The sequence below is a fragment of the Gouania willdenowi genome, unplaced genomic scaffold, assembly GCF_900634775.1.
Source record: "Gouania willdenowi unplaced genomic scaffold, fGouWil2.1 scaffold_55_arrow_ctg1, whole genome shotgun sequence".
Classification (NCBI taxonomy): Eukaryota; Metazoa; Chordata; class Actinopteri; order Blenniiformes; family Gobiesocidae; genus Gouania; species Gouania willdenowi.
This window is the reverse complement of record NW_021145219.1, coordinates 431,957-447,814: the sequence shown is the minus strand read 5'-3', so window position 1 is coordinate 447,814 and position 15,858 is coordinate 431,957. Positions and strand designations below refer to the sequence as shown.

The window sequence follows — 15,858 nt, the reverse complement described above, 5'->3', positions numbered from 1 at the left end:
AAAACAAGTATCTCAAGATGTGTCAGTATATGTGAAGAGGTTGGGACAGCTCTGTGTTGCATATTATTTAGTTCACTCTGTTTAATAAGAGGAAATTCCATCACCTCCTTTGTGTTGTTTTAGGATCACTAGAAGCTCAAACAAACGTGTTTAAATGTCACCCTCAAGTGGAAAAGATAAAATCCCACTTAGCTAGATCACTTGGGGGTGTCTGGCTCTGGCTAGTGTGTTTTTTTCTCATCGTACATTCATGCTAGGGCTGTGCATTGCCATGAACCTGGCAATACGATCTACCCCAATACTAAACAATGCAATATTCATCTCGATAGATCGTAATATTAAATTTGTAATTCAAGTACCAATATAAAAAACAAGTGGTATGTTTATCAAACTGTCAAATTCCATTTTTCAAAAAGTTTATATATAACAGATTCTGTTAATTTTTTTTTGTTTTTTTTTATATTTAATCAATATTTTTGTGTATTTGTGCAATATTTCAGTGGTGGTTTCAATGTGTTGCAATGGTTATTTGATGAACTTGATTTTATGATGACTGTGTAATGCCTGCAATATTTATGTATGCACAGACATTTTATTTTCATATAATCCGTTCAGATCAGTGTTTAAACTGACACAATAGGATAAATTATAGTTTTTTTTTTTATTGTTCTGCATTATCAGTAACTCAGGGTGATTTATCCTTAATGTTCTCACTTACAGTTGTTACAATGCTGTCATTATGTTGTCATGGTTACTTTGAGAATTCTACACAGTTGTTTCGGTGAAAAGAAACTTGTTGCACTTTATTTTATGATGGTAGTGTTTAACACTGCATTTTCTTTTTTCAGTGAAAATGTTCAAAAACACTAATAATAAATAGTAAATAGGATGTTTTGAAGCAAATAGTTTTGACTCTATTTGTCCTCTGAATGATCAATATCTTCTGATGAACATATGCAACAACTTGATTTTTCATCTCTACGTTTAATTTTGATATTAACTGGGTGGAACATTGTGATATATCGTGATAATATCGTATCATGATCCAAGTATCGCGATACGTATCGTATTGCAACATCCTTGCCAATACTCACCCCTAGTTCAGTGACACTTCGTGACTGGACGTTGATGTGCTATGCATCTGTAAGCGCATTCAATTGTTTTTTTGTTATAAAATCAATTTGGACATTTTGTAGAACAATACGATAATTGCGTTGTGAAATATCGCTATATATCGCCAAAATGATTTTTTCTTACACCCTTAGTACATACCCTGGTGAACAGTGACGTGCCGTGAGCACTAGGGTTGGGCGCTGCAAATCGAGACCACCAATGTCAACACCAATGACAATTCCAAATGTTTCTGCTGGCAAGTGTTAATCTAACAAAATCAACATCGTAAAACACCATTAAAGAAACAGAAACAATTATTCAATAGCAGCCTCCATACTCTCCCAACAAGATATATCTCATGACACGGCAGCGCATCTGTTGTTTGTGTTGGAAACACGGAGAAAACGACGACGACGACGACGACAACAACAATGAACAACCTCAGTGAAGAGCATCCACAAAGCCAATCCTTCCTTTTGTACCATTCACTGTGGAAAGTATGAAACATGTTCTGACCTTACCTTTGCTGAAGGTCTGGTAACTAGCGCTGTCATCCTGCCTGAGAACGTAGCTGGCCACGTTGTATCAATGTATAGCATTTAGCATAGCGCAATTACGTTCAAAGGCAGCGTAGAGATCTGCCTTTTTATGTAAACTAGTACAGTGCCCGTCGGAAGTATACATTCATGTGGGAGCATAAGGGGTATAACTGTGGGTGCAATTTTCCTGGTTTAATTCTATGGGACATGTGCCTGCAAAATGTGTTTGTTGTTGGTTTTTTTTACTCACTTTTATATTTTTTTATTTGGTGTATTTTTCTGTAATGTATGTTTTTTGGAGTCATGTGTATTTTTGTGTCTTTCTGTTGTGTTTTTGTGCATTTTTTGTATAAATATTGTTTTTGTTGCCATTGTAGTGTGATTCAGGAGTCATTTTGTGTATTTTTTGTATAAATATTTAGTTTTGTGTATTTTGAGCTATTTTCATATTTTTGTTGTATTTTTCTGTAATGTATGTTTTTGAAGTCATCATTATGTGTGTTTTTTATCTTTCAGTTGTCTTTTTATGCAATTTTTGTATAATTATAGTTTTTTGTTGCCATTGTAGTGTTATTCTGGAGTATTTTTTTAGATAAATATTGTTCTATATATATAGTATAGTTTTTTGTTTTATTTTACTCATTTAGTATATTTTTATTATAAATTGCGCGTGTTTCGAAATATGCATTAATGTGGGAGCATAAGTACAGTTGTCAATTATGTCCAGATGACAATATATTTGAAGGTTGGATGTACAAAGAGGTGTACATACTCTGTACTCTGTAGTGTTATAAAAGGGTTTATTTGCGAGTGCAAAGTGAAATTGCACTCGCAAATTCACACATCACACATTTATGCATGATAAATGTGTTTATTGTTTTTTTTATACTCATTTTTATTTATTTTTTTGTTTGGGTTAGGGTTAGTGTTAAAGGAAGTTTGGTATCACGGGAATAATATTAAATAACCATGAAATATTAACTTAAATGACTTTTAGCGGTACAAAAACATTTTTAATATTGACCTTTTTCTTTTGTATTTACCCGGGGAGATATTCGCTTACACACACACGCACACAGACATTCCTTGCTTTTATAGGTAGATGGTTTTCATGTTGAGGAACTGTTTGCGCATGCGCAAACACATAAAAACACGCCATGGGGCCAGAGGCAGAGCCGCAATGTACTTTTGGGAGAGGGTGTGGCCTTCTTCCTGGCTCCTCCTCCTGCCTTACAGCGGAGTGAGTGTGCAGCGTCTCTCTGCCGTACCAGGAAATAGAGATGTTTAGTCATTTTTTTGGGCTATGAAAAGCACAAAATGCTGACACTTTCAAACTTACAGGTACTGTAGGCTATCGGAAATGGAAAAATAAATCATTTATAATTAAAACAAATAATCAAAATATCAATTCACCCTTGGGTAGGCACCCTGACTACATGTCACTGCTGGTCAACCACTTTCAGTTACTTTGCAAAGGTTTTATAGTTGTTATGAACTCTGATGCTGTTTGGGCTTGGCACTAATGTTCTGTGAGGTGAGGTTACACATGTGGACTTCCTGTGATGAAAAGTTAAAAATGTGCTGCTGCCACCACAGGGTGGAGTTTTTCCTTAATATCACATGTTCATACTTCAGTACTTCTGTCATGAGACTGAAACCTCCAGGTTGTTTATCATTTATTTTTTCAAGACTATAATCAATGAAATGGATATATTCATACAAGCCTCTCACTCTACTTCTCATTCTCCCTCATACATTGACTCAACAAGGCCTTTGTAGTAGGGATGCACTGAACATTTTCTATCTTTTCTATCCAAAACAATGTGGCTAAAGTGAAGTCACTACACTGATATGTTGCCTTGTTGTGTAGCAGGTGTGCACCTTACTTCAATGTTGTTGTGTTTAAGTTTTTCATTTCGAGTTAAGCAAAAATAAAGTGACTGTGTGACTAAAAGAACTTGAAGTTTTGCATGCCAAGCTTTTCATTTGATGTTAATTGTAAAAGTTTGCTAGATTGCTTACATAAATTTAAAAAAAATTCAAAAAGTACCTTAGCACTTAAATAATCTTTAATCCTTTTTTACATTTAGGGCAATGGTTTCTTATAGGTAAATTGGTTTGTTTTACTGGTAAATAACCTCTGAATAAAAAAAATTGTGATTTTGCAAAAATAATAATAAATTTAGATAGATATAGATATAGGCCTGTACAGTTATTGGACTATATTCTGAAATTACACCAAGCTCTATTGAGTTGCTTTGCACCACAGATAGTGTTGTTTTCCACAGCCTAATAAAAGTTATTTTCCCTCTCATTTTACAGAAAATGCTGAACCTTTAGAGTTGAAGCAGTTCTTCGACCTGAACTACTCTCACATCTACTATGTCTTCTTTGAGAACTTTGTCACCATTGAGGTCAGCCTTAAGCAAAAAGGTGAGTTTGTGTACATGACTGATGAAGGGCCCTATAAAATCCGTTTTATGTTTTTCCAAACTTTCATTTTTTAATATCCGTTTTTTTTTAGAAATGTTTATCATTTTTTAAAGAATGTATTTGTTTTGAGCTCCTGTGAGGAAACAAAATAAATACTAATAAATAAAAAATTCATAATTAAACAAAAATGTATGTCAAAAATAAAGTAAGATACAATTAAAGTTGTTGTGACATGGATTATTCTGACTGTTCTTTTTTAATTATTCACATGTCATTTAAAGATGTATGAGAACAGCATTAATGTCATCATTTCCTCTCAGGGATCAATGGTTTACTGAATCTGATCAGGTTAATTGATTAAGTTTTGATTAACTTAGTTTGAATTAGCCTAATTTAATTTATCCTATCTTCTGTAGCTCTGATGAAGATGTTAAAATGTAACAGTCTAATAACGTTGCTCCAATGGACTTTTATTTTGTAAACCGGAAGTTCCCACTGAAACGGTTGCACTTCAGGTAGCTAGCTGATTATGATTGTGTACCTCGGAGGATGGAAATAAAAGAACTAAAGGACAACATGGACTTAGTTATTCTTAGTTAGCCACGCACAACAGTTCGCACACTGAGCAGGTGAAGATAATTAAAGCATACCTGTCAAGTTTTGGATTTGAAACCAAGCTCCAGTATCCCTTATATTTTAATATAGGTGTAGAAGAAATCTAAAATACCCACTTATCAACCACTTACTAAATACAATTATGTGATTATAATCTGGTAGGTCGACCTTTATTGACATTGACATGCTGTGAACGTTCCTACTAGGGCTGGACGATATGGACCAAAACTCATATCTCAATATATTTTCTCAAAATGGTGATATACTATATAAATCTAGATAATTTTATCAAATAAAGTCTGACCAGAAAGACAATCTGGGTTAAATTTGCTGATGCAAAATGCCACACAGGGACATTTATTAACAAACAGCTGCACTATGTGTGCACTCAGAAATCCATCTAACTGAGCTTTACATGTTGTTCTGAGAAGTAAAAGCAGTGACTCCTAAAACTATTGTTTTGATACATAATAAGCTATAATATATATATATATATATATGAAATATTATAGTTTTCTGTATCGCCAAAATAGAAAACTTGATACATCTTGAATCTCGATATATCGCCCATCCATTCGTCCATCTATCCATCCGATTTAAGACCCACTTATTCCTGTTTGTCAGGGTCGCGGGGGTCTGCCGGTGCCAATCTCCGGCTCTCATTGGGGGCTGGGAGGGGGTACACCCTGGACAGGGCGCCAGTCCATCGCAGGGCAACACAGACACAACCACTCACTCTCATTCACTTCTATGGGCAATTTTAGAGACTCTAATCAACCTTACAGTCATGTTTTTGGATTGTGGGAGGAAGCCGGAGTACCCGGAGGTAACCCACGCAGCACAGGGAGAACTCGCCCAGCCCTAATTCCTAACTTATAAAACAGCCTAAATAAAAACATAAATGTGTATATGAAGCACATGTGTTTATTTAATATCCTTAGTTTATTTACAAGTCTCAACACATTGCATATTTACTGTTAATTTAACATTGCTTGTCTTTAAGTTAGAAATTAACATTTTATTTTCATTATATATATTTTTTTTATTTCTCATGATCACTCATGTGGTTCTCTGGTATTCACTAATGACTTATTGACACATTTGTTGCAGAATTTACATTTTTTAACACTTTATAAAGCAGTGCATATTTGTGGCGCTTGTGATTGGCTGATTTTTCATGGTGACGTACGTGGTTCCTTCAGCTGTGGTAGACGTTAAAATCTCAGTTATTAATCTAACAGAACATGTAACTGTGTCACATCTGCTGCTCTTTAGGAAGATGAACTCTGTCACATTTTGCAACGTATTTACACGTTTTCATTCATCATCTCTTTTCTGAGTTGTTTACGGGTTTGTTGCGCTGTCGGCACTAATCTTGCGAGAACTGCCACTTGGGCCATTTCAGGTGGCAGGTCAGCGAGGCTAGTGACGGCATCTTTTAATTATTATTACAATAAAATATGGGATATTTACAGTTATATTTACATTTACTACTGATGTATGGTAAATCCCAGAGTATGCTTTCACATCTGTTCTTTTGTAAGTAAACTAACCTAGTTTGCATCCTAGACTTTCATTTTGTTCTCACTTGAACTATATTCCTGTGTTTCAGGTCATAAGTCTCAGAGGGAAGAGCTGGACTCAATCCTCTTTATCTTTGAGGTAAATGGAGAAAAAAAACCTGAAGAAAGAACTGTTGCGGTGCAGTATTTGTGCTATAGATCAGGAAACTGTAAATCAATCCTTTTTCCCTAAACGGTCATACGCTGTTAATTAGAAATCATGATCTCACTCTAAGCTGTTTCTTCTCCTTTCAAAGAAAATTCTCCAGCTTCTTCCAGAGAGGATCCAGAGCCGATGGCAGTTCCACAGCATTGGTAACTTCCTCAGAACCACCACACGTTCAGAGTCACTTTGAACCACTTTGAGACATTCTGACAGCTAAAAGTGTCATACATGGGGCTATAGCTACAAATGGGCATCTGCAGCACCTATCTGTCCTTTTTGCTCCCAGTCTGAAACAGGGTTGGGGTCAGTTACATTTTTCAGTTACAATTACGTCTTCAATTATTCTTGTTCAATTACAACTCAATTATGATTACAGTGACCAGCATTTTTTTCCCAATTACAATGAAATTACAATTATTTTTTATCCTCAAAGTCAATTGCAATTAGGTTTCTCAATTACAAAAGTTCAATTCCAATTAATCACAATTACTGAGCCTGAACTAAATGACCTACGGTAATAAAAGTTAACTTTCCTTTTGTGTTAGCTTTCTGTTAGCATCTCTTATGATAACTGGTCCTAAATTGATGACCTTGTTAGTCTTGCTAATCAATGAAAATATAGGTTTTTAATATTTTTGGTGTGGGTGTCTGAGCTGTTTTTGTGTTCGTTTACCCCTAGATTTATTTTATTTCTAATGGTAAAATGTGGGAAAGCTTGATGAAACATATTTAGTAATAAATAACTGTACATAGAACTGTAACGTGGTTCCCCAGTTTTGCTTGATATTATAATTAATCATTTTTATAGAATTTTCATTACAATTACAAAGTCAAATAGCTAAACTAAATTATAATTTAATTATGATTACGACACTAACAGGTTTTAAAAATTACAAAATACCCCCAGCCTGTGAGCCAGATGGCAAAATAATAGGTGACATGTAGGAGGTAACAGCGCGCCTTTGGATGTGAGATCATCCATGCTCTTAGGCTTTTACGAGACAGAAAATGGCGCTACGTGCAGAGCTGACGTTCCCAGCAGCGCACAGCAGCGCACACTCCGACCAGAGCAAGTGTGGAACTCATGGATAATGTGGCGATTGTGAGATAAAACTATAAAAAAACGGGGTAAGCAGTGACACTCTGTATGTCCGGGAGGAAGAGGAAGTTGCGTGTGTGCAGACTGACGGGAGAGAAAGTTGGAGGAATGCCAAATTACAGTAAGAAATCCATTCAACACTGACCCAGATAGATAAATAATAATAATTTTGCCATCAAAAGCCCGGTCGGTGTTTTTTTTTTTTAGTTTTATGTAAGGAAACGATGTTCAGATGTTAGAGTTGTCACTAAAGCAAAAAAAAAGCTTTAAAGTCACTGACAGGGTTTTTCTTTTTGCTCTGAAACTGAAAGACTTGTGTAAAACTTGCTCTATTCAACGGCTGATTACAAAAGAATGAAACGAGCCAGAAACAATTTTTTTGATGAAAGTAGAGGTTTCAATATTTCAGAATCTGTTGTCAGATTTCAGATAGTCATAGTAGAAAATATTCTGTGGGTCTTTAAAATCAGTCAAAATGCTCAAAAATGGCTGGCACTGAGGGGGGTAGAAAATTTGAGAATGGCTGGCACTGAATGAGTTAATGGGTTAAACATTTCTTTTTAATTGTTAGATTTACAGTGAAATATCAGAATCCAGGATTAAAGATTCAGTTTTAAAATCTTGTCTGTCTGCCTGTGTTTTTCTCACAGGGCTGATCCTTAAAAAGCTGCTGCACACTGGAAATTCCTTGAAGGTGCTGCCTTTATTACTACAAATGTTCTCTATTCTCACTGAGTTTTAAGCAAATCGGACACCAGTTTGACTCGTTTCATTTTTGTTTGTTGCAGATCCGCCGTGAAGGCGTGCGCCTGTTCTTGCTGTGGATGCAGGCTCTACAGAACCATGCAGAGCGGGAGCAGCTCTGCATGTTTGCATGTCTGATTCCTGGGTTTCCTGCTCCGCTCTGTAACGGGACGCCGCGCACTCTGGACGTTCTGATCAACCCGACACTGAGCCTCACTGAGAGTCAGTAGACCTTATTCAGCTCTCTACTCGTTTTCTTAGTAATGAAAACTAAATGTGAAATACAGCTGGTATTATATGGCCCAATCTTCTTCCCGACTGCAGCTCAGGTCATTCCTGAGGAGATCACTTCATTGGTTCCGCCGCAGTCAGGCGACAAGAACCAAGAAGATCTGACAGCTTTTTTCCTCGAAGCTTTGCTGAAATACATGGTAAACCAGGTATCATCACATTTTCTTACTAACAACATTAACACAACATCTTCACACTGCACAGATATGTCTAAATGCTGCACTAATGCCACTAATGCTGAATGTATGAGGGAGCAGCATCTGGAATTCACGCTCTGATTTTATAATGATTTTATAACGTCCTCAGGGAAATCCATTCTGACTGCGTCCTGTTTGTTCTGCTGGCAGCCATCACACACGCATGCAGTGACACTGATGATTTGTCTCCTCACACAATGGTGCACTTCTGTGCGTGGTGCCTGTTTTGTGTTTGCTGGCCTCTCAGTGTAACACAAGCTTTTGTGTGTGTCTGTGTGTGTGTGTGTGTGTGTGTGTGTGTGTGTGTGTGTCCGTCCACCACAGGCCAAATCTCTGGAGTGGCGCTGTAAGGAGAACCACGAGCGCGGCTTCAGCTTCCTCTTCGCTCACTTTCGTCGGTTCTACCTGCCCCACATGTTCCCGAACTTTGCTGTGGAAACCAGCCTGTACAACCCTATGCTGGGTCAGTCCTGTCAAGGCTTTAACTGCAGGATAAACACAACCCATGTATTCTGGCCATTAATACATTTATTTTTAAATGTAGTCCAACAAATACCATCACATCTCATCACATCTTGATAGTTCTATAATGAAAAATAAAGCTTTTTGTTTCACTTGGTTGTGAATGAAATCTCTTAATTTTATTTTGTTTTTTAAATTCCCTTAATCATGATTAATTGTTAAATTTCAGTATTTGCCGTTTTCTTGTGAAATCGCAAACGCTGAACAGGAACACTTCAGTTGTTGTATATCACTACAATAATTAGAGTACATTCTTGTTACACATTTGTCTCATACCATCACAAGCACACCCATCTATAAACAGTCGGTCTATATCTAACACTGAATGCTTGTTTGTTTAGACGTTCCCCCGATGCGTCCCAAACCGTACTACAGTGCAGTGCGGCGAGAGCAGGAGGGCAGTGAAATGCTGTACTGCACCAAAGAGAGTTTTCTTCAGGCTCGGGTCATTTTCATTCGCTGGCTGGTGTCCTTCTGGCTGGAGCCGCGACCTAACGCACAAACGCAGATCCCAGGAACCGAGGGCGAGAGTGTTCCTAAGAACATTCAGGTAGCACACACAAGGAAATAGAAATGTGACAGGAAATTTCAGGAAATTGACTTTGAAATTGACTTTGATCATCTGACATGTTTCGACTGTCAACTGTCAGTCTTCCTCAGAGGCATTGACTGACCGCTTTGACGTCTCCTTATGAGTTCTTTCTGGGCATTGCCAACTTTACAGTTCTGTCAGGTTGGCCATGCCCCCTGAAGGATGCGAGTGTTTATGGTGTCCCAATCGTACGGAGTGTGCTTTAGCTCTGCCCACAATGAGCTCTTCATGCACACCTGTGTGAAGCGTGCATACTAACCGACTTGTATGAGTCCTTTTGTCACGGGAGGCTCCTATTAAAAATAGAATAAAATTGATGGCAGAAAAACTCACAATAAACCCCTTTGGCATCAAACATGTAATTAAGTGTAAGTAAGGTATCATTTATTTCATTTCTGTAATATTTAGTATATTAAAATACATGTTGTATTACAAGGGCTTTTGTACATGTAGTTATGTTTGGTACATTTCCCCAAATTCCTTGTGATAGTGAAAATATGATTTTTTTGGAAAGTTTGCTGAAAACAAAACATAGCATTATGAAAAGCAATTTAGCCAGCGCAGCTGATATCAACACCATTTGGCCTTCACAATTGATTGCGTCCTTCCTCAGGTGGATGATGTAACCGCAAACTGTCCCAATTCTACCTTTTCAGCACTTGTTCCCTTACACGCTTTACATCCCAAGTGCACTTAAATCAAATGGAAGTCTGTAGGGAGTAGTGTGGATATTGGGACGCAGCCTAAGATCCAGCTTTTGTGTTTGTTTCCTGGAATTCCGGGCGTGGCTAGCCTGAGAGAACTCTCAAGTTGTCAACGCCTAGAAATAATTAATAAGGACACATCTAAGCGATCAGTAGATGCCTCTGAGGAAGCCTGATAGTTGGCAATCGAAACATGTCAGGAGATTAAAGTAAATTTCCTGAAAAAGTTGTTTGAATAAATGCAACACATTCCACATTACATTATTATTTGCTATGATATAAATCCAAAGTAAATCCACCTGCAGAGAGCTGCAGCAGGACTGGCTGCACGCTCTGTGGGCAGCTCAGATGATAGCAGTGGAGGTGGGATTCGCTGCGATGGACACCTGGAGAGCAGCGGCGGTTCAATGGGACCATCTGGAGGCAGCACGGGGCTCTGTGGGGGCACGGGGGCTTCAGCAGAACCTGAGCAGAGCCACTCCAATACGTCCACGCTGACAGAACGAGAGCCCAGCTCCTCCTCGCTCTGCTCCATCGACGAGGAGCAGCTGACGGACATGGAGGTGGTGAGGAGGGTGCTGACCAGCTGCAGGACCAACGTCAACTTCATTACAGAGATCTTCAGACAGGTCAGACATGGATCACTGCCTACACCAGCTGTACAACACTACGAACCTGTCACCGAGTATCAGTCATACAAAGGAACCCCAGACTTTTCTCATTGATGCTCTTTCCACCCACACAGGGCTTTCTCCTCCCGATGTGTGAAGCAGCTGCAATGCGAAAGGTGGTGCGTGTTTACCAGGAGTGGATCTCAATGGAGGACAAGCCTGTGTTCATGAAGGAGCCAGATGAGTGTTCTTATCCAGTAACCTCCAGCACCAGCAGGGATCCCAGCTCTCAGATGGAAGACACAGAAGAGGAGGTGCAGTGTCTCCTGATCCCACTCGTTCAGTGGACATGTGATTGTAATCTGCTAATGCTAAGCCAAACTCTATGTTTTATATCCTTATCAGGAGATGAACAAAGTCATTGACAGTGAATTGCTGGAATACAGTGTTCATGCTGGAGTTCAAACTACATTACAGGTACTTATCGTTGCCTTTTCTTTCTTCTTTGTCATGCTGTTACCTCTCCATGGGGCTTCAATAGGTCTGATGCCAGTTTATGTTCAGATCAGCTCTTCTGTTTACTTACAGCTTTGACAGGTCGCAAAAGAGTTTCGTCTCTTCTTTAGCTCTAATATTTCTCAATGAATGTGTGAAACAATAAATAAGGTTGATGTAGTGGGACACATTGGCACTCAGTTATCAACCTTGCATGCCCCCGTGTGCACTGCGAGCAACTTCACAACAGAGATCCTGGAGAGACGCGGATATGGCGTTTATATTAACCTCAGTTGTCTGCACGCTTTAGGTAATAAACATCACATTAAAAGAAATTCATGATCGAAACGCTTTAAAAAAAGTCGTAAAAATGACCCTTGTCTGTGTTTATTATACTTCAGCCAATTTCACCTATAATTATTCACATTACCAATTACTGCTGCGGATTTGTAAAAGTTCAAGGAACTATTTACATTTAAAAGCATTAATGAGGTCCTGTTTCCTCCGTACAGCGTGTGTGTGTGTCTGTATGCACTAGGTGAACCTATGCGCTCCTGCTAGGTAGCAGATTTTTTTCAATAAGGTTTTACAGTATTCCGTGAAAGGAAAATCAAAAAAGTGGAATCAGTAATGTGGGCTTTTTTTAAAATTAATTTTATTTTGTTTAATTTGTTTTAATAATCCGTTTGGATCTATTCTGAATGTGTGTCTGTTTAGGCTCCAATGACGCTCACGTCATAATTGCATGAATATGGTGGAACGCATGTCGCACTCTCAGATCTGAACGCACAAACAGTTGATAAATGTGTATTGTGTCCAGTTCAAAACTTTGGTGCTGACTTTTCGAGGCCAACATAGTCAGGCTCTTCTCTACATCGCTGACTTAATCAAGCCCTGCAGCTCAACTTGAAGCCTGAGGTCGTCTGGACAGAACCTGCTGATGGTCCCACATACTTGTTTTAAAACTCGGGGAGACCGATCATTCAAAGCCACTGTGCCCCACCATTGGGACTTCTTTCAGACCTGCGCTCTCTGGACTCAGTGGTAGGGTTGGGCATCGTTTGGATTTTAATGATTCTGATTCTCAATTTCGATTCCTGTTCTAGACTATTCTCGATTCAGATTTTTTGAGTTGTGCAGGTCAACAGGTCACAGATTTCACAGGATATTTTTTTCATTCGAAAAAAGCATTTACACAAGCCATTTTTATAAATTTTCTTTGATGCAATTTAATTTGGTTGCTGTACTGTAACTAGGGTATTTAATTACAAATGTCCCAACTGTAACTGTAAAACTGAAATTTGCTGAAATAAAACTACAAACAAGTTGGCGGCAGTCTAAAAAACAAATGCTGCGGCCCAGGTAGATGTGAAACAAAATAAAACAAACTGAAACCTCGGAGCAGTCATGTGACAAATCAATCAACAGTTCTTGTTGAGAATTATTATTATTATTCTGGATACAGTGGAAACAGAAACTATATAAAATACTTATATTTTGAACGTGTTTATATTGTAGGGAAGATATTATATACTTTACATAAATGTAATTGAAGTCTAAAGCCACAAAAATTGCACCACTATAGAAAGAAAATAGACTAATATAAGACCTCTTTACATGGAGTATAAGACAAAAGAGCAGTGGAAACTTTGGACATTTTTGAATCCTTAAATCTGTTGATTAAAGTAAAAGTGCCTCAAGTATTTTTTTCTTTATGTACATATGTAAATTGTATATGACTTTAAATAATGTATATGTTTTATATAAACAGGTAAATCTGTGAATTGTTAATGTTGTAATAGTTGTATAGCGTGCACGAGTCAATAAAAAATAAATAAAAAAGCAACAACTGACCGTCACTGTCTGTAGAGCTGAGGCAGCAGCCCCTCCCCGTTATAGAGAGACGGCAGCAGCAGAGGACTGTCCTATACTTCCTCATTTAGCGGGGCTAAATTAAGGCTTTTAACTTTTTGAATACGCCTACACTCTGGGTGAACTCACCCTTTAGTAACTCCCTAAGTTGATCATTTAAACCGTAGAAGCAGCGCTGTCTATGATACAGCCGGAGAACAAGTGATCAGCGCTCTCTCTCGCTCTCTCTCTCCCCAGTCAGCCTATGGTCAGCGGCTCCACAGCCAGACACACACACACAGACTGCAGTCGCTACTCTCGCGTTTTCAACGCACCTTATACAAACCCCACGTAAACAAAGCCAGAACCCGCGGAAACAAACTCACAAAAAAAAACATTTTCGTACCGATTGTGGAACCGGTTGGTGCCCAACCCTACTCAGTGGATGCCTTCAAAAAGCACCTAAAACCTACTTGTTTCACCAAGCATTTTAGTCTAACCTGACCTAGCGTCGTTTTGTTATACTATTTACTTGATTACATGGTCTTTTACTTACCTATTTTATTTATTTATTTATTTTACTACTGTGACGCACTTTGTGACTATTGTCTGTCAGAAGTGCTATACAAATACAGTTGTCTGCGAAAGTCAGGGCACCCCTTTAAAAACAGCATATTTTATATATTTAAAAAGTTATATTCATATTTACTGTCTCTCTGGTATATGGGAAAAAAAGACAATATTGTCAGGAAACATTAATGCATAGTTACATTTTATTTAATAAATTGAACAAAATTACAAAAATGAAAAACATAATTTTGGCATGTGCAAAAGTCGGGGCACCCTACAGCATCAGTACCTTCAGTACTTAGTAACACCCCCTCTGGCAGATATCACAGCTTGTAAACGCTTCTTATAGCCAACAACAAGTCTCTGGATTCTATTATTTGGGATTTTTCCCCATTCTTCCTTGCAAAAGGCTTCCAGTTCTGCAATATTCCTAGGACGTCTTGCATGCACAGCTCATTTAAGATCTACCCACAGATTTTCGATAATGTTTAAGTCGGGAGACTGTGAAGGCCATTCCAAAACCTTCAGCTTGCATTTCTTGAAGTAGTCCATGGTGGATTTGGAGGTATGTTTAGGATCATTATCCTGTTGTAGAAGCCATCCTCTTTTCAGCTTTAGCTTTTTTACAGATGCTGTGATATTTGCCTCCAGAATTTGCTGGTATTTAATTGAATCCATTCTTCCCTCCACCCGAGCAATGTTTCCTGTCCCACTGGCTGCAACACAACCCCAAAGCATGATGGATCCACCCCCATATTTAACAGTTGGCAAGGTGTTCTTTTCATGAAATGCTGCTCCTTTTTTTCTCCAAACATACCTTTGCTTATTGTGGCCAAAGAGTTCTATTTTAACTTCATCAGTCCACAGCACTTGTTTCCAAAAGTCATCAGGCTTCTGTAGATGTTCTGTTGCATATTTTTGACGTTGTATTTTATGATGAGGTCGTAGATAAGGTTTTTTTCTACAGACTCTTCCATGAAGGTCTTGTTTGTGCAAGTATCGGCGCACAGTGGAAGGGTGCACCACCACTCCTGAGTCTGCTAAATCTTCCTGGAGGTCTTTTGAAGTCAAATGTGGGTTTTGGTTTACCTTTCTGACCAGACTACGAGCTGTTCTCTCCGAGAGTTTCCTTGGTCTTCCAGATCTCTTCTTGACCTCCACAGTTCCCCTCACCTGCCATCTCTTAATTATGCCTCGCACTGTGGAAACTGCAAGCTGAAAACGCTTTGCTATCTTCTTGTAGCCCTCCCCGGCATTGTGGGCATCAATTACTTTAATTTTTTCTGTCTTACACAGCTTCTTAGAGGAACCCATGGTTGCTGAGTGTTTGTACAAGGTTTGTGGAGTCGCCGTATTTAAGAAACCCTCAAATTGGCACCAGCTGGCACTCCCTAATGACAATTGTTGACACATGCTTCAGGACCAATGAGCTGGTAGAGGTCTGAGCTTGTAAAAAGAATCTGACACTTTGAAACTCTCAGGGTGCCCCGACTTTTGCACATGCCAAAATTATGTTTTTCATTTTTGTAATTTTGTTCAATTTATTAAATAAAATGTAACTATGCATTAATGTTTCCTGACAATATTGTCTTTTTTTTCCCATATACCAGAGAGACAGTAAATATGAATATAACTTTTTAAATATATAAAATATGCTGTTTTTAAAGGGGTGCCCTGACTTTCGCACACAACTGTACATTTTACGCACTGACTTACTTAAACAAGGGTCAGTGATTGGTCAGATTCAATCAATC

The 15,858-nt window shown here is 38.3% G+C and overlaps 1 protein-coding gene across 13 annotated transcripts in view; it reads left to right on the top strand.

Annotated features, from left to right (window-relative positions):
• Positions 1-15,858, top strand: part of ralgapa1 (Ral GTPase activating protein catalytic subunit alpha 1) — a 129,677-nt gene that overhangs the window by 8,467 nt on the left and 105,352 nt on the right. For 12 of the 13 annotated variants that reach the window (XR_003673696.1, XM_028442572.1, XM_028442571.1 and 9 more), the window contains exons 2-12: positions 3,975-4,085; positions 6,313-6,362; positions 6,520-6,577; positions 8,178-8,221; positions 8,316-8,493; positions 8,596-8,711; positions 9,084-9,222; positions 9,623-9,831; positions 10,883-11,206; positions 11,323-11,502; positions 11,594-11,665. Coding sequence is in view for 12 of the 13 variants with exons in the window: in XM_028442572.1 (XP_028298373.1) it covers positions 3,975-4,085; positions 6,313-6,362; positions 6,520-6,577; positions 8,178-8,221; positions 8,316-8,493; positions 8,596-8,711; positions 9,084-9,222; positions 9,623-9,831; positions 10,883-11,206; positions 11,323-11,502; positions 11,594-11,665 (1,481 nt within the window). In the remaining variant the exon portion in view is untranslated. The remainder of the gene's footprint in view (positions 1-3,974; positions 4,086-6,312; positions 6,363-6,519; positions 6,578-8,177; positions 8,222-8,315; positions 8,494-8,595; positions 8,712-9,083; positions 9,223-9,622; positions 9,832-10,882; positions 11,207-11,322; positions 11,503-11,593; positions 11,666-15,858) is intronic. The other variant, XM_028442562.1, reaches the window with a different exon arrangement.